The sequence below is a fragment of the Nyctereutes procyonoides genome, unplaced genomic scaffold (genome assembly GCF_905146905.1).
Source record: "Nyctereutes procyonoides isolate TBG_1078 unplaced genomic scaffold, NYPRO_anot_genome, whole genome shotgun sequence".
In the NCBI taxonomy this organism is placed as follows: Eukaryota; Metazoa; Chordata; class Mammalia; order Carnivora; family Canidae; genus Nyctereutes; species Nyctereutes procyonoides.
Window position 1 is genome coordinate 57,402,308 of NW_026575020.1, and position 20,503 is coordinate 57,422,810.

A 20,503-nucleotide genomic window follows, 5' to 3' on the forward strand; every position below is an offset into this window, starting at 1 on the left:
CCTTGTCATTAGTTGGGCCTCAGCCTGGGGGTGGAAGAGACGTCCCACTCTGGGGTACACCCTGGGAGGGGGTGCTTTATGAACTTGCATTTTGAACAGTGGGCAGCAGTGTGCTGCTCTAGCGCATGCGTGTGCGCACGCTCCCTCATCTGGGGTCTCATTCCTCACACTGCTGTCCAACGGCATCTTAAAATAGCAGCTGTACTCAGCCTGTAAACAAGACAGTTCTTCTGGACTGCCTTGCCAAGGCCCTGCTGTGCCCTGGCTGGAGTTGGGCTGGGGGCACCTGGGAGCTGACCCACTGGCTGCCCCTCCCCTGCTAACCCTTTGCTTCCCAACCCCTTCTAGCCGAGTGAGCAGTCCCCCAGCAAGGGCTGGTCCTCCCTTCCTGCAGACAGAGGCTGGCACCTCTGGAGCCTGTCCCGGGATGGCCGGCCCCAAGGGAGCGAGTCTATCTCTGACAGGAGAGGTCAGGGCCCCTGAAACCCCTCAATTCCCTTTTGGAGCAGTGACAACAAGAACTGTCAAGAGTGGGCCTGTTTGAAAATCCTGAGAACTGGGATCCCTGGGTGGCGCAGCGGTTTGGCGCCTGCCTTTGGCCCAGGGCGCGATCCTGGAGACCGGGGATCGAATCCCACGTCGGGCTCCCGGTGCATGGAGCCTGTTTCTCCCTCTGCCTGTGTCTCTGCCTCTCTCTCTCTCTCTCTCTCTCTGTGACTATCATAAATAAATAAAATTAAAAAAATATATTTAAAAAAAAAAAAAAAAAAAAAAAAAGAAAATCCTGAGAACCAATAAAAAAAAATAATAAAGTTCACTCCACTCTACGTGAGTGGGTTCCATGAAAAAAAAAAAAATCCTGAGAACCAACGAATATGGTTCTGTGAACACCTCAGTGTGACTCAGGACCAGTCACCAGCAAGCTAGAGTAGACCAAAAGGGAGAGGCAAGCCAGGGTGACTGACCCCAGAACCTCACTCCCACCTGCACCAGGGTGGGGACAGGGGCTTGCCCACCCCAGCGGGTTCTTGCTTCTATGCAAGCCGCTGACGGCCCACTTTACAAGGTACAGCTGAGCTAGTCTTCTGGGCTCCCGGGCTATCGAGTGTCGTTTCACAAACAAAACCTGACCCCACACCCCAGCTGGCAGCCCTGACCACAGCCTTGTCTTTCTGTCCTGGGCCCCAGGCTCCTCCGTCCACCCATCTTGTCCTGAAACTCATCCAGACAGAAGAGCAAGCAAACATTCTTCCTAGGACGCGCTTCGTGGTCGCTTCTCAGTTAAACTGTTGTGGCTAAGAGACTAGTAGTACTAGAAAAAGATCTGGAAGGAAATCCCCACCGTATCACATCAGAGCTGTCTACAGGGAGACCTGGGGCATCCCAGGCGGTTAATGACATGTGCTTTTGGGGCACCTGGGTGGCTCGGTTAAGTGTCTGACTTCTGCCTGGGATCGGGCTCCCTGCTCAGTGGGAAACCTGCTTTTTCTCCCTCTGCCTGTCCCTCCTCCAGCTTGTGCTCTCTTAAAAATCTTTTTTTTCTTTTTTAAGATCTTAGGGCAGCCCAGGTAGGTGGCTCAGCGGTTTAGTGCCACCTTCAGCCCAGGGCGTGATCCTGGAGACCCAGGATCGAGTCCCATGTCAGGCTCCCTGTGTGGAGCCTGTTTCTCCCTCTGCCTGTGTCTTTGCCTCTCATGAATAAATGCATAAAAAAAGATTTTATGTATTTATTCATGAGAGACGGACCCCCGGATGTAGGACTTGATCCCAGGACCCCGGAATCATGCCCTGGGCCGAAGGCAGACGCTCAACTGCTGAGCCACCCAGGCGTCCCCCAAAAATAAAACCTTAGCCAATCAGTAAGTTTTAATATTAGTTATTAATTCACAAACTACAACAGGATCACAGACCCCGGGGCAAGCCACCTCTGCCCCTAACCCCCTCCCCCGTTTTAAAGGTAACCCCGGGGGACCTGAGCCCCAGCAGGGTGTCTCCCAGGTGAGAGAGAAGCTGTAACCCTGGAGGTGATCAGAGTGTAGGCAGGGCCCTGGGGGCAGCCGGAGGGCACAAGTCGGGCCACCCTGGGGGCCAGAAGTGGTCCCCGCCGGCGGGGACAGAAGCCTTGGCGTGGGACGAGCCTGGTGTGGAGCTGGAAGTGCAGGCGCCCGGACTTCCCAGTGGGAACAGAAACTCAACAGCCAAGGCCACAAAGGGGAAGAAGCCACGGAAGCCCCGCCACGTCGTCAGTGTGTGGTTGTGCCCCGCACCCCCCAGGAGGGCGGGGGGCCCCGTCTGCGGCCAGACCCTGAGCTCGGCCAGACACTGAGCTAGAGAGCGACCGGCAGCCGGGAAAGGAACAGAGAAGGGGAACCGGGGCCACCGCCACCGGGACTTGCGCGGCTGGAGGCACAAAGTCCCCCCCCTTCCTCTCCATCCCCGCTCCTCCCCCTGTGCCTCTGGGAGGGCTGCACCGGCGGCAGGGGGCAGGGGCAGGGGCACCGGAATCCAGCAGGGGCCGCCTCAGTTGGCGGGGCTGCACTGCAGGACGTGCTGGGGAGCAAATAGCTTGCGGACTCCGGCCTCCTTGCCCTCCCCGGGCTTTCTGGGCACCAGCACTGGCACGTTCTCCTTGTTCTCCCTGCTGTCCAGCCCCGCGGGCGGGCCCGACGCCTTCTTGAAGTAGCAGAGGCGGCACACGGAGTGGTATTTGTCTGCTCCTCCGATCACCTCGACCTGGCCCCAGGACAGAAAGGGCCTGCACTGAGCAGGGGTGGGGGGAGCGGCGGCACAGCGCCCCCCCCCCCCCCCCCAGCAGGCAGGGGCAGGCAGGGGAGGCTACCTCCTTCTCCGAGCCGAGTCGCTTGGTGTAGGCCGCCTCGCGGAAACACTCCATGCACACGGCTGTCAGCTTCACGACGCTCTCGGCCAGCGGCACCAGGTTCAGGATGGTCCCGAATGCCTGCACTCCCCGGGGAAGACAGCAGGTGAGCACATCTACCTGGCCAGGTGGGTTTTCCTTGAAATCCTTGGACTCAGAGCAGGAGGCACGGAAACCTTGGCTCGCCTTGCTTTCCCCAGAGTGCCATCCCCTGCAGCAGACAGCATCCGGTCTGGGATGGACTCATCTGAGTGCCCAGGCTGAGGCACCCCCGGCTGAACGTGTGCCCAAGGGCCAAGCCCCAGTCATCCAGGGAGCACTGCGCTGAGAGAGGAGACCCTGTTCCTGCCCCACCCCTCGCCCCCTCCCTCCCGATAGCTTCCCAAGGCCCAGCTCAGACCCCTCACCTTCCTCTGGAAGGTCCCATCCAATGCGGCCACGATCACGGTCTTCCCGGCGTTGGCCATAGTCTCACTGAACTCCACGATGTCTGGGAACTGGAAGGGGGCGGGATGGCAGCGAGCTTCAGCAGCTTCCGGGGACCACGGAGGGACAGTGTCACCCACCAGTGTGGAGCATGAGAACAGGGTGACCCCAGCCCCCAGCCAGCACCCCAGACCAGGAGACAAGTGTCTCTGTGCTCACCCTCACTCCACACAGCCACGCACACCCACAACCAGCCCCGTGCTCTCCACGACAGAACTGGTACGCTCCAGGCCCCAGCACATGGGACCTGTCCCTAGGTGATGCAGCCCAGCTGGAGGCAGTCTAATACCGTGGTGGCCAAAGGCTCAGGCTGGAAGGCTGCCTGCCTTAAACCCTGCTCTGGTTGGACCCATGTGTGACCTTGGCCATGACTTCATGTTTCTGAGCTGAAGAAATGGCAAGGAAGGCTCCCGGTATTGCTCACAGATCTCGGGCCCTCAAATAGTGAACAGATAACGTGTCACTTGATGCCTGAGAGGGGTCAAGGTTCCGCCAGCTATTTACACAGCAGGCCCTGTGTTTACTTGGTAAACCAGCTGTCGTCCTGAGGGGCCAGTGAGGCTGCTACTTGTGCAGATCCTTTGGGTTTTCACTGTGCAAGCATACTGCCTCCGGTGGACTGTGTCTATCTGGATTGCTCTTTGGGTTGTGTGAACGGGCACGTTCTTGTCTTGGGGCAGTGGGCCTCTCCCCACGCCGTTCAGGCCCGACCTGGCCCACTTACTGGGGTGTGAGGTTACAGAGACCTGGACAGTTAGCAAAGACAAGGACCGTGAAGGTGGCTAGGAAAACCAAGAGTGATTTGAGTAGGATTCAGACGAAGCCAACTCCGACTACCCTCTGTAGGGCTGGCCAGACCCAAGCTACAGAAGCACCCCCCGCCCCACCCCCCATGCTAGCATGGTCCCACACGCAACTGATGCTGACATTCAAAGATCTCACTTCGTCTCCTGTTCACGTGCCACCTCCCTGGGAAACAGTCCCCAGCAGGCGTTCCCAAGGTCTCAAAGATAAGGACAGCTCTGTGCAGATGGCCGGCAACACTTCACAACACTCGCTGGGAAGCACGTTACTGGCATTTATTTTTATTGCTGTTAGTTTTTATGTTATATTATGGGTTGACCTGTGTCCCCTCCCGCCCTCCAAATTCACATTGAAACCCTCACCCCCAATACCTCAGCATCTGACCTCATTCGGAGGAAGGGTCTTTGCAAATGCCACCCAATTAAAGTAAGGTCAGCAAGGTGAGCGCCAATTCAATAGGACTGCTGTCCTTACGAGAAAGGGGCACTTGGACAGAGACACAGAGGGAAGATGGCCATCTACAAGCCAAGGCCAGAGGCCTGGACTATTCCCATCCCAGCCCTCACAAGGAAACGAGCCTGCTGTCCACACCCTGACTTTGGGCTTCCAGCCTCGAGAATTGGGAGAGAATCAGTTGCTGCTGTGTAAGCTGTCTGCTTGGTGCCACTTGTTACAGCAGCCCTAGGCAAGGAATACAGGTTGCACTTAAAATAGAACTTCAGCGGGGCCTCTGGGGAGTGGGGTCTGTTAAACTCCAACTCTTAGTTTTGGCTCAGGTCATGATCTCCGGGTGGGGAAATGCTCAGCAGAGAGTTGGCTTCCCTTCTCCTCTGCCCCTCCCCCCACTCCCTCCCACTCTCTCAAATAAGGAAATACAATCTTTAAAAGAACATAAAGTGGGGGATCCCTGGGTGGCGCAGCAGTTTGGCGCCTGCCTTTGGCCCAGGGCGCGATCCTGGAGACCCGGGGTCAAATCCCACGTCGGGCTGCTGGTGCATGGAGCCTGCTTCTTTCTCTGCCTCTCTCTCTCTCTGTGTGACTATCATAAATAAATAAAAACTTAAAAAAAAAAATCTTTAAAAAAGAAAAGAAAAGAACATAAAGTAAACTAGAACCTCAGGGTGCCCAGCTGGCTCAGTCAGAAGAGCGCCACTTTTGATCTCAGGGTGTGAGTTTGAGCGCCACGTTGGGTAAAGAGATTACTTAAATAAATAAAAACTCTTAAGAAATAAGTAGGGTGCCTGGGTGGCTCAGTAGGTTAAGCGTCTGCTTTCAGCTCAGGTCATGATCCCGGGGTCCTGGGATCGAGTCCCGCGTTGGGCTCCTTGCTCAGTGGCGAGTCTGCTTCTCCCTCGCCCTCTGTGATCTCTCTCACTCCCTCTCAAATAAATTAACGAAATGTTTAAACTAAATAAATAAAAAACATAATAGAACTTCTAAGCACTTTACAAACTTTGGGATTTCCTGGCAGACACAGTTACAACATGGGATCCGTGTAGGAAAGTACCAGCAGAGGGTTCTCAGCTGGTGGCAAGTGTGCCCACTCGTGTCCAGCTGCCCATGCCACACCTCCGGGTGACCGGCAGCAAGCCCGCTTCCTAAAGGAGTTTTGATGGAGGGGACAGAGCCCAGAGCCCAGAGTAGAGATTAGGAAGACTCCGAGTGGATTTGCACCTCCGTCATCTTTCTGCCAAGAGCTGGCTGGCTTGTGACGCGCAGCCGAGTGACCCCTGGCTCTGCCCCCGCTGGGGCCTCGCTCCCTGGCAGGCACGCCGGCCTCACAGGGGCAAAGGCCACAAAGGACAGTAATAAAGGACGGACAAAGTAAAATATTCAGCTGTGGATGGTGAAACACTACATGAAATGCCACAGACAGAATTCAAAGGCCAATAGGGAGGATGTCACAGCACATGACAAAGTGACACCAGCCATCAAGTGCACTGGAAGAAAGATAAACCAAGAGAAAAAGGAGTGAAAGCCCTTACAAGGCAATTTAAAAGAGAGAAAGAAATATAAATAGCCAATAAACATGGAAACAGATGTCAAGTAGCAGTAGCAGTAATTTCTCTGTAGCAGAGAAATGCAGTAGAAAAGGGTGTGCGGGCATGGGTGTGCACGCATTGGTGCACAAACACGCACCCTCTGCCATTTGCCCTTTACACCTCTCTCCTAGGGAATCTCTGCAAAGGCTCAGCGGTCCCACCGCCCTGTCCTCTGCGCCTGCTGTCCACTCTCCACTCAGCCTGCCCGGAGCCCACCCACCTCCCTCCTACCGCAGACACAGCCGGCCAACAGCTCACTCCCTGGCTCTCCCACAGGCCCCTTCCTAGCCACCCCACCTTAGCTCTGTCCCCCTGGCATTGCCTTTCAGGCCAGTTGTCTCCACCTGACCTAGGACATCGTTCTCTCCCTGGACTAGAAGGTAGGCTCGGGGGTGGAGACTCTGGCTGAATCCCCAACCCTGAGAACACAGCTGGTGTGGGGCACAAGCCCAGAAAGCATTGATGAATGAATGAATGAATGAATGAATGAAATTGGCCCCTTGACCAGCAATTCCACTTAGCAGATAAATCCCAATACACCAGCCAGCAGCCCAAGATGCCCATCACAGACTTCAAAGGCACATGCCAGGGGGCTGGCATAAGTGAGGTAGTACATTTGTAAGCACTCGTAAGGATGGGTACACTTGCTGATACGGGTAAACGGCCCACAGTGTGATAGGAGGCCCCTCTATTTAAAAATGCACGCCGGGGATCCCTGGGGGGCTCAGGGGATCCCTGGGTGGCTCAGCGGTTTAGCGCCTGCCTTGGGCTCATGGTGTGATCCTGCAGTCCCGGGATCGAGTCCCACGTCGGGCTCCCTGCATGGAGCCTGCTTCTCCCTCTGCCTGTGTCTCTGCCTCTCTCTTTCTCTGTGTCTCTCATGAATAAATAAATAAAATCTTTAAAAAAAAATAAAAAATAAATAAATAAATAAAAATGCACGCCTATAAAAACTAGACAGATGTAGAACCAACGTGTAATGGGGCTTTGTTTGTTGTTCTGGGTTGTAAAAAGAGAACAGCAGCCCAGCAGCAGGAGCTGGCCTGGCCCTCACAGCTGGGCCCTGGAGTTATCACGTGGAACATAACTAATTTCATGGAGCACGAGCATCAGGCAAGGCCACTCTATGACTGCAATGTGTCAAGACAAAAACAAGACCCTCCATAGTCCCGTATGAGCGCAGACAGACGTGAACACTCAATAAGCTACAAGGGACCAAACATTCCCCTGTCCTGGCCAACAGGAGTGACTGCTGCTGCTGCTTTATCGACTCCACTTCAGCCTCATGGTTCCCCCTCCCTAGCAAGAAGGTTTAGGATCCTGGTCAGGAACCCTCCTTCCTGAGGGCGTTGAATTGAGAACTAAGCTAACCTCCTAAAACACTGTCCAGAATGACCCCTACAAGCCCTAGTCCTAATAACCAAGCCCTCTCCAGTCCCTCAGTGGGATAGATGCCCCCCGGTTCCCAAGATGGATTCTTCCTGCAGCAATCACTAACCACTCACCAAACACACACACACAAAAGAATTTCAGGGCACAGGGACCCTGGGTGGCTCACGGGGTTAAGTGTCTGTCTTTAGCTCACGTCATGATATCTCAGGGTCCTGGCATCCAGCCCTGTGTCTGGCTCCCTACTCAGTGGGGAGCCTGCTTCTCCCTCTCCCCCCTCCTGTCCCTCAAATAAATAAATAAATAAATAAATAAATAAATAAATACATTCTTAAAAAAAAAAAAAAAGAGGTGGGGTGAAAAACAGTAAAGGGGACCAGGTGCCCAAATTCCAGTGGCAGAAGGTCAGTAGAGGCCACACATGCAACCTCTAGATATGCCACCCCGCACCAGGGACCCCTAACGCTTTCCCAATTCCGTTCTCTTGATGCGCCCTCCCAGGGCAACCTGAGAAGCCAACAGCAAGCCTCCCCATCACTGACTTGGAAAAGAGTGAGCCAGGAAAGGCTTTCACGCACGATTTTCAGAAAGACAAGGGAACAGCAGCAGTTAAAACAAATGGTACAGGGGCACCTGGGTGGCCCAGCGGTTGAGCATCAGATGCCTTTGGCTCAGGTTGTGATCCTGGAGTCCTGGGATCGAGTCCCACATCAGGCTCCCCAAGGGGAGCCTGCTTCTCCCTCTGCCTATGTCTCTGCCTCTCTCTTTCTGTGTCTCTCATGAATAAATAAATAAAATCTTTAAAAAATGAATGAATGGAACACCTAGGTGGCTCAGTGGTTGGGTGCCTGCCTTCGGCTCAGGTCGTGACCCCGGGATCTGGGATCAAGTCCCACATCGGGCTCCCTGCTTCTCCCTCTGCCTGTGTCTCTGCCTCTCTCTCTCTCTCTCAGTCTGTGTCTCTCATGAATAAATAAAGACAAATGGTACATGTGTAAATAGCAAGGATATGTGAATTAGAGCAGGACTTACACAAAAAGAACTGGAAATCCCAAATAAAAAGCAGGCTTTGAAAGCACACACACTGGGAGATGGTCCCAGAACACCTGCCAGAGGTGGGAAGAGAGATTCAGAGTGATAGTGGCTTCCTTCTCCCCACCAGGAATGGGGACACGAGTGCTCACATGTCAAAGGCACACCAGGCACCAAGCATAGAACCTCCCAGGACACACTTTCCCGAGAGCAAACCCGTTACCTGTTACCTGCTCAGGCCGGCAGCCACAGACCAACAGCGGCCTTCTCCTCAGCTGCAGGAAGAGCTACTGCTTTTCCAAAGCAACGGGGAGAAACCATAGTCAAGGTACTCTTTGCCCTCTACTTACCGTAGAGAACATTAAAGACATTTTCCTACCAAGACGCAGAAAGCTTCCCACCAACACATCCTAGCTGTAAGAATTACTAAAGGATGTACTTCAGCTGGAAGAGGAACAAGCCAGAAGCAACAGTGAGCCAAGCAAAACATTCTTACACACCAGTGTTGAGAAACTGGCTTGAACTCATGGCCCCGAGATCAAGAGTCATATGCTCTATGGACTGAGCCAGCCAGGCACCCCAAGAAACCTAATTTTTTCCCCTCATTGTAAATATAAATATATATATATCTAAAATATATTACATATTCTTTTTTTAGGGGAGAGGGGAGGGAGAGAGAATCTTAAGCAGGCCTCATGCCCAGCATGGAGCCCAATGGGAGGCTCCATCTCACGACCCTAAGATCATGACCTGCAATGAAATCAAGAGTCAGAGGCTCAATTGATTAAGCCACCCAGGCACCCCGCCCCACCCCTCTTCTTATTGTATATATATATATTTTTTTTAAAAAGGTAAAATAAATCCCTTAAAACATGAAAAGCAGTACGGGGAATCCAGAGGGTATTCAGACGCCAGTTAAAGCAAGTGAACTACAGACCGGGAGTCGGTAGGCAGAAGGCCAGACAAGCCAACTTACGAACTGCCCTTCGTCGATGCCTATGACAGCCACGCCCAGGGCCTCCTGGGCCACGTCCCGGAGCAGGCAGGCTGGCAGTGCCTCCATGGTGTTCCTGGGGAGAGAAAGCCAGTGGTGAGCCAGGGACCGGCTCCCAGGCCCACCCTCCCCGCAAAGCACGTGCACCGTTTGGCCAGAGCTTGAAGTTAGTGCCTGTGAGAGGGCATCTGGGGAGAATAAAGACCCATGTTCAGAAAACCAGTTATTCAACACAAGTTAGGCCACTTGATGCTCTGGACCAGAGATGAGCAATGCGTGATATAAAGCTTAACGGGGACTCAAAAGCTCTGCTTCTGTTCAGGGGGCCAGGGCAGGCGAAACGCTTTCTTTCTCTTAAAAGTGGGAAAAAGAGTATGTAAATACAACTCAGCCTGCACTCTAGCTGTCTTTATTATCAACGCGGTCATGAGATACAATTTTTCACTTCTTTCTTTTTATGGAGGAAGGGGCACACAAAGGTAAAGTTGCTCGGGGAAAGTCCAACGTGGTCCTGGGCAAAGCCTTAGCACCAGGCCCCGAGCTCCGTGTGTCCCCGCAGAGAGAAGCCTGAACTTCAGCCCGCAGCGCCAGAGAATTCCCTCCGTTGGGCTCCTGTGGCCGAGCGGAGGATTCTTCCAAGATCGTGGGGCTATTAACTGGCAGACCCAAGGTTCAAATCCAAGGTCATAGTGCTGCCCTGTGCGCCCCACGGGGAGAGTCATATTCACAAGGGCTTGAAAGCAAAAGGCCATGTGTGGGAAGGTTCCAGTGCATTACGCGGCACGGTGGACCCCACCCCGCCCCCACACCCAGGGCCTTTTCTGAACAGGGATGCTGTTCTCTCTCCCCCGTCTTTTTAAATAGTCTCTGTGTTTTTCTACAATGTTGTTTTCTTCTGTGTTCATTTTTCCTGCTCTAACTAGCCTTCTGAGGGGCTTGTACTCCCCTGCCCCTTTTTAAAGATTTTATTTATTTAATTGAAAGAGAGAGGGGAGGCCCTGGGTGGCTCACTGGTTTGGCGCCTGCCTTTGGCCCAGGGCGTGATGCTGGAGACCTGGGATCGAGTCCCGCGTCGGGCTCCCTGCATGGAGCCTGCTTCTCCCTCTGCCTGTGTCTCTGCCTCTCTCTCTCTGTGCCTCTCGTGAATAAACAAATAAAATCTTAAAAAAAATAAAATAAAATAGAGAGCACGTGCAACGAGAGCAGGAGGAGGGGCAGAGGGAGAGGGAGAAGCAGTCTCCTCCCTAAATGGAGGCTCGATGCCAAGACCCTGGGATCACGATCTGAGCCAAAAGCAGACATTTAACCAACTGAGCCACCCAGGTACCCCTGGGGGCTGGTACTTTCCAACGGCTCAGCAGCCTGTAGCTGTATTTAGAAAAAATAAAATACAACCACTGCTCAGTTATTATCTTGCTATAACTCTACTCCAAGATCTGGCAAGAGCAGGAGATAGTATTTCCTGTATTTTAAATTCCCCTTTCCCACCCCAAGCCAGAGAAAACCAGAGGGTGGGCGAGGGCAGCATCTCTGGAGCCCTGTCACTCCCGCCAAGGGCTGAGTCACCGCCATGGCCCGTCTCAGCTTCTGTGGCCCAAGTGAGAGGGCATGTGTGCGGCTCCGGGCCAAGTTCAGACATGCCCCTGATCTGATTTATCACTGTGCAATGCGGCCTCCTCTGCTCGCACTGCCCTCCCTGGATGTGCCCCTGGCCAGTGCAGCAGAAGCAGACACATGTTTTAGGGAAGAAGTAACTGGAAGACCTAAATGACCTGCATAGGGCAGCACGGCCGGAAGCACCGGTCACTCACATCCTGATGCTTTAACTCCAATTCCTAGACACTATCCACCACACCACCCGCCCGGTTTCAGAAACCCCACATTCCCACCCCAAAGCCACACACGGGGCAGTCCTGAGGCTGCAGGCCCTCCCTGTGGCACAGAGTGGCTCTGCTGCTGGTGGCGCGGGCGGACAAATCCAAAAGACGGAGGTAACAGCTCAGGCTCAGAAATCTGCAGCCAAGGAACAGGCAAGAGTAAAACTAAACTTAACCCCTCATTCCCGACCTCAGGTTGCAGACTGAAATGTCTGCAGGGCACAGGCAGATAAACACAAAACTGGGAAGCATGAGGGCACAAGACAACAGAGTCAACCAAGATAAAACAACTGAAAAGCTAAATGAAAAGCAACATGCACGCTAAACAAAACCAGTTTGCAACCGCACAGATGTAAGCTCCGCACTATGGACCATCAGGGCAGGGTCAGTATTTGTTGTGGGGGCCGTCCTGTGCACTGGGAATTCAGGAGCATCCCTGGCCTCTCCCCACTGGATGCCCATAGCATGCCCTCCCCTACTCCAGCTGTGAAGACTACAAATGTCTCCAGACATTGCCAAATGGACTCTGGGGGAGCGAGAGGGGGAACAAAATCTCCCTTGGTGAAGAACACCGGGCCAGAACTCTGTGAAAGGCCAAGTCCTAAGATCCCTTGCCATGCGACCTTGAGAGTTTGCGGAGTTGCGCGTTTCCATGCCGGCCATCGGCATGGCTAACCAGTCCTGCTGAAGAGCGCTCGGACAGTATGGCCTATGCCCTTGCGCATTTTCACCAGGTTTCGGAGGAGGTGCTGGGACAGGACAGGAGAGAACAGGGACTGACCGGTCATGCGTGGAGAAGCTGTTGCTGTACCGCGTGTCTTTGGCATACTTGATCACCAAGCACTTGTACTGGGCAATCTGGAAGCGACGGACCCTTCTCATCAGCTCGGTACTGCAAGAGCAGAGCACTAGGTGAGACCCAGGATGTTAAGGAAGTCCCCATCAGTACAAGTGGGGCTCCCCCCCACCCCTGCTGGGGGTCTACAGCCTGAGACCCACCGATGGACAGAAAGACCAGGGAGGACAGAGGGTGGTGGCGGCAAGGAACAGAGGTCAGGTGCTCTGGGGAGGGGGTGGGGGAATAAATGTCTCAGGGATCTGATGGGGTGAGTAGAGTCAAAGGCCTCCGGCAGAGAAGAGGGGTCTGGATTGCATCCCCAAAGAGTCCCATCCCAGAGGTCTTCACATAGTCTGCATTGACTTCGCAGAGTCTTCTGTTGTTGTTCAAGAAAAAAAAGCAGTTACCTCTGGTTCCCAGAGCCCACCCTGGCCTGACCATGGTGGGCACCAGGTTTGCCCTGCAGTGACCCCCCCAGGGCAGAGGGCATCACTCAGGGGGCCGACTAGCCCTGCCTGGATCAGGCCACCGTCCTGTCACATCAGGGGAGCAAAGGCATCCTGGCCTGACTCCTTAGAGTGTAAACTACTTAAGGAAACAAACACTCGGAAGGGAAGGAGGAGTGTGGATGCTGCAGGGTGCACAGGACCCAACTCACCGAGGACACCATTTTAGAGGAATTAAAATTTTAAATTGAAAAAAAAGAAAAAAACCGAAAAGACTTGGCTGCCCCTTTCCAAGAGAGCTTTAGTGGGAGGGTGGGGGGAGGGAGGACTACACCCTCAGCAGCCATAACCCGCTGCAGGGGGCCGCGGTGGTGCCATGACCCCATGGAAGGGTCTGAACCCCGCGGGCAGGGATGGGGTGCCCTCCTGCAGGACCGCATGGGGCGGGAAGCCGTGCTCGGTCGGGGGGAGGGGTCGTCCTGCAGGGGGGCACTGAGAGGGGCAGCAGGGGAGGAGGACGGCCCGGAGCGGAGGGGGGAGAAGGCCGTCCCCGCGAGGACATTACTTATTTACCTTTTTCCTGAGAACATGGGTCCTAGAATCACCTAGGAGAGAAGGAGAGGTCACTTCGGGGCCCGCTGCGCACGGACGGCAGGCCAGGGCCACAACCCCAACCCAACCCAACCCCAACCCCAACCCCAACCCGCACCCGGGTCGCGACCCCGGCCCGCCACCCGCGCCCGCCGGGTGCCACCCCCGCGCCGGCACCTGGATCTGCCCCCGGATCTTGCTGGGGGAGCCGGGCAGCACGGTGGGCAGGTTGATGCAGCTCATGGCGCCTGCAGGAAGCCCGCCGCTCGGGGCCCTCGGGTGCCACCGCCCAGCAGCCTGACCCGGGTGCCCCCGCCGCCCGCCTTTATCCCGGGCGCGCTGGCCAATCGGGAGCCGGCGCGGGCGCCCCGCAGCCAATCAGCGCGCGGCCGCGGACTGGCGGGAGATTCGAGCGCGGCCCGCCCCTCGTGGGCGGCCCCGGGGACCCGGCGGGCTCGGGTCACCTGGACGGCCGGCCCCGCCCCGGCCGCCGCCTCGAAAGGGCCTCGAAAGGGCCGGAGCGCGCCCTCTGGCCGGCTGCGGCGGGATGGAGGGCCCGGAGCCCTGGAAGCGGCTGTCCGAGGAGGTAGGCGGGTTGCGCCGAGCCGGGCGCGGGGCCTAGAGGCCGTTCCCCTCGGGGAGGCGAGCTTAGAGACCCCGAGCCCAGGACCCCAGGGCGCCGGCGGCCCCTGTGCGCCGCTCCCAAAGCCCTCGCGCCGGCATCTCCTTTGCTTCTGGCCACAGGCAGGCTCCGGGGCGCCTGTCTTCAGGGTGGAGAAAACAGGCTGTGCTAATGTCCATAAAGGAGTCACGGTTCCCGACACTGAGGTCCCACAACGTGGATGGAGGATGTGCCGGGGGTGAAGGATTCTGACAGGCAAAGCACTTACTAGGGTTATCACTCAACTAGGATTTCCTAACTAGTTTCCCTGCATTTCAGGCTGTATTTTGGGTTGGTTTGGGTTGGTTTATTTGTTTTCCGGTCACGGATACATGGGAGGATCTGGTAAGTTATGCATTCTGCCCACGCCCCCCCCCCCAAGAAAACCCCGTTCTCTCTCTGTGTCAGAAACCCGTTGCATTATTGTTATTGTACATAACGACAGGGAAGATGACGGTAGCAGTGACAGCGAGTGCCGCTGTGTGCCGCAGGCACAGATTGTGCAGGATCAAAGAACGCTGGTCAAACACCTCGTTCAACGGGAGGGGGCCGTAACCCACATTTGAATGGTTAGTTTTACTTCATTTACATGCTTTATGTCCTTCAACCCTGTGATGCTACTATTATGCCCATTATATAGATGGGGCTGAGGCCCAGAGAGCGTTAAGTAAGCTGCCCAGGGTAAAACAGCCTGTAAGGGATAGAGCATGGATGGCACTCAACCCATCTGACACCAGAGCCCAGGACCCTGCCATGAAGCCACCCCGTCTTAAAATTTCCCATTTTAGGCTTCGCTCTTTCTCCTTGCCTTTGAGCTCTTTCTCCAAAACCTGGTTCCTTGCTACTCTCTGCATTAATTCTGTGTCTTAGCCTGACCTCTGAGATCCTCTCCCCATAGTCCCTCCTTCCACCTCACCTCTGTGTCTCCATGGTCTGACTCACCAGCATTTCCAAACTGACCTTTGATTCCTCTCTCCTGACCTTTGTTGCTTTGCTGTGACTCCTGCAATCAGAATCCCACCCTCTCATGGGCACCTGAGGGGCTCAGTTGTTGAGCGCCTGACCCTTGATTTCAACTTAGGTCATGATCTCAGGATCATCGGTTCCAGCCCCGTGTCCAACTCCACACTGACTGCGGGGGATCTGCTGGAGTTCTCTCCCTTTCCCTTTGCCCCTTCCCCTGCTCAGGTGGTCTCCCTCTCTCTCTCTCTCAAAATAAATGAATAAAATCTTTAAAAAAAAAAATCATGCACTCAGAAAAGATCAGCTCCATGTCACTTTCTCTGCAGTGACCACCCCAGCTTCCCGGCTTCCTGCAGTAGGACTGGTGCCCACGGTGGCTTAACCAGGACACATTTATGGGACTTCATCTCCCCTTTAAGGCTGTCCACTAGTTTAAGGCATGGCCTCACTCTAGACCACGACTCTGGGAGCACCTGCGATGTATGTGATGTACCTAATTAATCGGTGTGGGAGGAGAGTGGGGTGCGGGTGATCAGGCTGGAGCTTGGAGGGGCTCAAAGGACGCTGAGGGCATCTGTAGAGCCTGAGCTATTGGGGAGGGGGCTTCTCAAGGCAGAGAGGAGCATCCAGATGTTTGGAGGGGTGGGGTATGCTGTGGAGAAGAAAGGTCTTTTTTTTTTAATATTTTTTTTCTTTATTTATTTATGATAGCCACACAGAGAGAGAGAGAGTCAGAGACACAGGCAGAGGGAGAAGCAGATTCCATGCACCAGGAGCCCGATGTGGATTCGATCGGGCCCAGGATCGCCCTGGCCAAAGGCAGGCGCCAAACCACTGCGCCACCCAGGGATCCCGGAGAAGAAAGGTCTTATGCAACCTTCTGTCTATGTTCTGTAGGAGCTGGAGGATCAGTACAGCCCCAGCAGATGGGTCATCCGACGGGGAGCCGAAGAGGCCCTGAGGACCTACTCACACATAGGAGACGAGGGTACTGGGGGCCCTCTCCATGGATGTCGTGGGTGGACTTTGGCACGTGGCAGTGATTCAGAATGCCCCGGGGGCGGGAGCAGGCTCTCAGGGGGATTCCCAAAGTCCAGGCACTGCGTAAGCCTCGTGGGCTCGGGGCCAGGCACCCAGCAGCCCTCGCTGCAGGATGGCCAGAGGCAGGACACATCCCACAAACCGTGTTCCGCCTCCTCTCCTGCTTGGCCAACCATGCCCAGGCCCGTAAGGCCACATGCCGCAGTGGCGCAGTGAGGTGGAGTGAAAGACAGGAAGGCCTCCCAGGAGGGCCCCGAACTTGGGATGTTGATGCTATTTGTAAAAAGCCAAGAAGACTTGTTTCTTTTAAGAAATCAGGGCTTGGGAACCTGGAAGCAAGTGAAGAAGCCTCAAGGTTAATTCCCATTTCTGTCCTGTGTCTCCAGAGTGTCATACCACGATTTTAACACCCACTGAAGCATTTGCGCTGGGTTGGGGGAAGCAGGCTTCTTAGAGGAAGTGTGAGAAAGCCGCCAGCCTTTCCTCTGTAGGGAAAATTGGATGTTGGCAAATCTGCTTTGTTTCAGCAGACTGAACAGAGCTCGTAGGGTTGGTGGTTCTTTAAACTGAGATAACCCGGTAGAAGAACAGGCTCCAGGAGGTTTATTCCAGCACATACCAGAATCTTCCCTGATCCAACAGTTGTGGGGTAGAGTAGTGTCCTGGGCTCTTCAGAATCCTCTGCTGTGCCCAGCTCTGTGCCAAATACACAACTATCAGGTCAGTAAGTCTGAGTGTGTAGTGAAACCTACGTGAGCTTGTAGAAAACCTTTTTTTTTTAAAGATTTTATTCATTTATTAGAGAGAGAGAGAGAGAGAGAATGAGCCAGGGGGAGAGGCAGAGGGAGAGGGAGAAGCAGGCTCTCTGTGGAGCAGGGAGCGTGCTGCGGGGCTTGATCCCAGGACCCTGGGATCATGACCTGAGCCAAAGGCAGATGCTTCACCGACTGAGCCCCCCAGGCACCCCAAAAACCTTTTTGTCTATCTTACTTGTCTTGAGGAAGAGAAGAGCCATCCCCCATTGAGAAAGCACATCACTCATAAGGAGCCAGAGTAAAGAGGAGTGTGTGCCCATTGCCCTCAGAGGCTCCCACTAGTGATTTCTCTCCACAATGTGGACAGCTTTATTTTTTATTTATTTTTTTAAGATTTTATTTATTATTCATGAGAGACACACAGAGAGAGGCAGAGACGCAGGCAGAGGAGAAGCAGGCTCCACGCAGGGAGCCTGATGTGGGACTCAACCCCAGGACTCTGGGATCATGACCTGAGCCAAAGGCATTTGATGCTCAACTGCTGAGCCACCCTGGTGTCCCTATTTTTTTTTTTTAAGATTTTTATTTATTTATTTACGAGAGACACACAGAGAGAGGCAGAGACATAGGCAGAGGGAGAACCATGTGGACAGCTTCAAGTACATAGTCCACTCACCTTCCTGTTTCACTGCTGTAGTTGGCCCAGAGGAGGGGCAGGCACCACTGACCCATTCTGTGGTTGCAGAATGTGAGCCTACAAGCAGGGGGACATTAGGGCCAGGTGAATGAACAACAGCCACGCATGTGCAGGGCTAGAGCCCGTCTCTATTTAAAATGTTGACATTTTGTTGGCCATGGACATTTAGCATTCCTTTTGATTTAAAATATGTATATATCTATATAGGGGCGCCTGGGTGGCTCTGTCATTTAAGTGCCTGCTTTCAGCTCAGGTCATGATCTCAAGGTCCTGGAATCGGGTCCCAAGTGGGCTCCCTGCTCCGTGGGGAGTCTGCTTCTCCCCCTACCCCCTCTGCCTGCCATTCCCCTGCTTGTGCTCTCTCTCTGTCAAATAAATAAATAAAATATATATTTTTAAAGATTTTATTTATTTATTCATGAGAAACACAGAGAGGAGAGAGAGAGAGGCAGAGACACAGGCAGAGGGAGAAGCAGGCTCCATGCAGGGAGCCCGACATGGGACTCAATCCCGGGTCTCCAGGATCATGCCCTGGGCTGAAGGCGGCGCTAAACCGCTGAGCCACCCGGGCTGCCCTAAATAAAATATTTTTAAAATAAAATAAAAATTAGATATATATACATATACATGGATATATAGAAATATATATTGCATATAAATATTACTTATTTTTGGGGTGCCTGGGTGGCTCAGTCAGTTGAGCATCCGACTCTTGATCTCAGCTCTGGTCTTGATCTCAGGGTCCTGAGTTCGGCCCCACGTCGGGCTCCATGCTGGGTATAGAGACTGTCTTAAAAAAAAATTTTTTTTAATGAAATATTATTTATCTTTGTATTAGTCAATTTGGTCTCCCAGTACAAAATGCCATAGAATGGGTGGCTTAAACAACAGGAATCGACTTCTCAGTTCTGGGGGCTGAGAAGTCCAAGCCTGGCCAAGTGCTGGCCAATTGGGTTCCCTAGGGAGAGTCGTCTTCCTGGCTTGCAGACAGCTGCCTTGTCCATGTGTCTTCACATGGCAGAGAGTGAGTGAGCCATGGTCTTTCTTCCTCTTCTTGTAAGGCCACTAATTTCATGACAGAGGCTCCACCCTCATGACCCCATCCAAACCTAACTGCCCCCTAATGTGATGACATTGGATGTGGCACCTTTGGGAGGTAATATAAGTGTTGGGGGAGAGGCGCCTGGGTGATTCAGTCAGTTGAGTGTCTGCCCTCCGTTTGGGTCATGGTCCTGAGGTCCTGGGATCCAGCCCCACATAGGCTCCCTGCTAAGTGGGGAATTTGCTTCTCCCTCTCCCTGTGCCTCTCCCCCTGGCACTCATTCTCTCTCTCTCTCTCTCTCTCATGAATAAAATCTTTCAAATATAATAATAAAATAAATGTTGGGGAAACAAACCTACAGCCCAACACAATCTTCATTACTGAGTTTTTGGTGCTGACCCCCACTCCTCCACCAATGTTGTACCGAAAGCAAGTGCCTCACTTTACCCTACTCAATGAGGTCAAATAACTTAACCAGGGATCCCTGGGTGGCGCAGCGGTTTGGCGCTTGCCTTTGGCCCAGGGCGCGATCCTGGAGACCCAGGATCGAATCCCACGTCGGGCTCCCGGGGCATGGAGCCTGCTTCTCCCTCTGCCTGTGTCTCTGCCTCTGTCTATCTCTCTGTGACTATCATAAATAAATTTAAAAAAAATTAAAAAAAATTTAAATAACTTAACCAAGCTCACGAAGCTCATGATGGTGGCTGCCTCCCTGAGCTGAGCTTCCAGGTGAGCATGGAGCAGGCTGATGGGGTGAGGTGGGTCAGGCCATGTCCATGAGTGTGCACCCGCCAGCCTCTCCTGGAGGGGCTCCCCACACTGGGTCAGTGCTGCCCGCCCACTCAAGGATTGCCCCGGAATCAAACTTACAGGAGGCCACAAAGGGACACAAAGCACAAATAATGAAAAAGAGTCTCCTGCCAAACCAGAAAGCCTCCCCACAAAGGACAGAGAGAGAAAGAAAACGTGTTATTATTAAGTAAGAGGTAAACCAAACTACAATGTGCCGCACGGGCAAGCCACTAAAGACCAGAAAGAAACCTCATCCTTTTATACCGGCAGGCAGACACAGCCCATCGCATACCTGTTCTCGAGATAAATGGCACCTCTGCTCAAGCAAGAGACAGCACCACACTAGTTTTTCCAAATTGCACCAGGTAATTAGGGTGGCCACCTGTGCTTGCTAATTGCCTGTATCCAGAGGAAAAAGAAAACTTCCTGCCCTCCCACGGAATCTGGGGGTAGAGACTCTGGCTTCCTTGATGATTACATTTCAAAGAGATGGCTCTCCCTGGTCCTGGAGGAAAACATTGCTAGGTCCCATAACTGGCAAGAGATTTGGTTCGGTTTTAAAAATATTTACGTACAAAAAATAAAAAATAAACTTAAAAAAATAATAAAAGTAAAAATATTTACGTACACCTCAGAGGGGTAGAGAAAGGATTTAAGATGAGTTTCCCAAAATAAATGCCCTAAGAAAAGGGAAGGAGAAAGCTCTCTTTTCCTTTTCTGCACCAGGGAGACTAAAAAAAATTTTTTTTCTTGCTTTTGATGTGTATTCACCCTTACAGCCGTTGACCTATTACCGTGCAGCAGGGGATGTTCTCTAACAAGTAGATGACTTTTATCTGCCCTGAAGACCTGGCCTCGCTAAGACTGGGCACACGGGGGCTGCTACCGGCAGGCTTTCAGAACGATTTCCTCTATCAGTTTTAAATTTGTTTTACCAGGACTTTTAGTACAAATATATTGTACACTAAATGAAGGAAGGAAGGATGGGTGGGTGGATGGATGGGTGGGTGGATGGATGGGTGGATGGATGGATGGGGTGGATGGATGGATGGAGTGGATGGATGGATGGGGTGGGTGGATGGATGGATGGATGGATGGAGTGGGTGGATGGATGGATGGATGGATGGATGGGGTGGATGGATAGGTGCATACGTGCAAACACACATACGTAGGCA

The 20,503-nt window shown here is 53.5% G+C and overlaps 2 protein-coding genes across 4 annotated transcripts in view; one reads left to right on the forward strand and one right to left on the reverse strand.

Annotated features, from left to right (window-relative positions):
- Positions 1 to 1,860: 1,860 nt before the first annotated feature.
- On the reverse strand, positions 1,861 to 13,667 carry TK1 (thymidine kinase 1). The gene is made up of 7 exons (XM_055321304.1): positions 13,555 to 13,667; positions 13,360 to 13,391; positions 12,284 to 12,394; positions 9,608 to 9,701; positions 3,286 to 3,375; positions 2,840 to 2,959; positions 1,861 to 2,733 (listed from the first exon to the last, which is right to left on the reverse strand). Exons 1-7 carry the CDS (start codon positions 13,618 to 13,620, stop codon positions 2,521 to 2,523), a joined length of 726 nt encoding a protein of 241 aa, XP_055177279.1. The 5' UTR covers positions 13,621 to 13,667; the 3' UTR covers positions 1,861 to 2,520.
- A 187-nt stretch (positions 13,668 to 13,854) lies between these two features.
- The window catches only part of AFMID (arylformamidase), a 31,040-nt gene continuing 24,391 nt past the window's right edge, over positions 13,855 to 20,503 (forward strand). For all 3 annotated transcript variants that reach the window (XM_055321275.1, XM_055321293.1, XM_055321284.1), the window contains exons 1-2: positions 13,855 to 13,963; positions 15,899 to 15,989. In XM_055321275.1, coding sequence (XP_055177250.1) covers positions 13,925 to 13,963; positions 15,899 to 15,989 — 130 coding nt within the window. In that variant the 5' untranslated portion in view covers positions 13,855 to 13,924. The remainder of the gene's footprint in view (positions 13,964 to 15,898; positions 15,990 to 20,503) is intronic.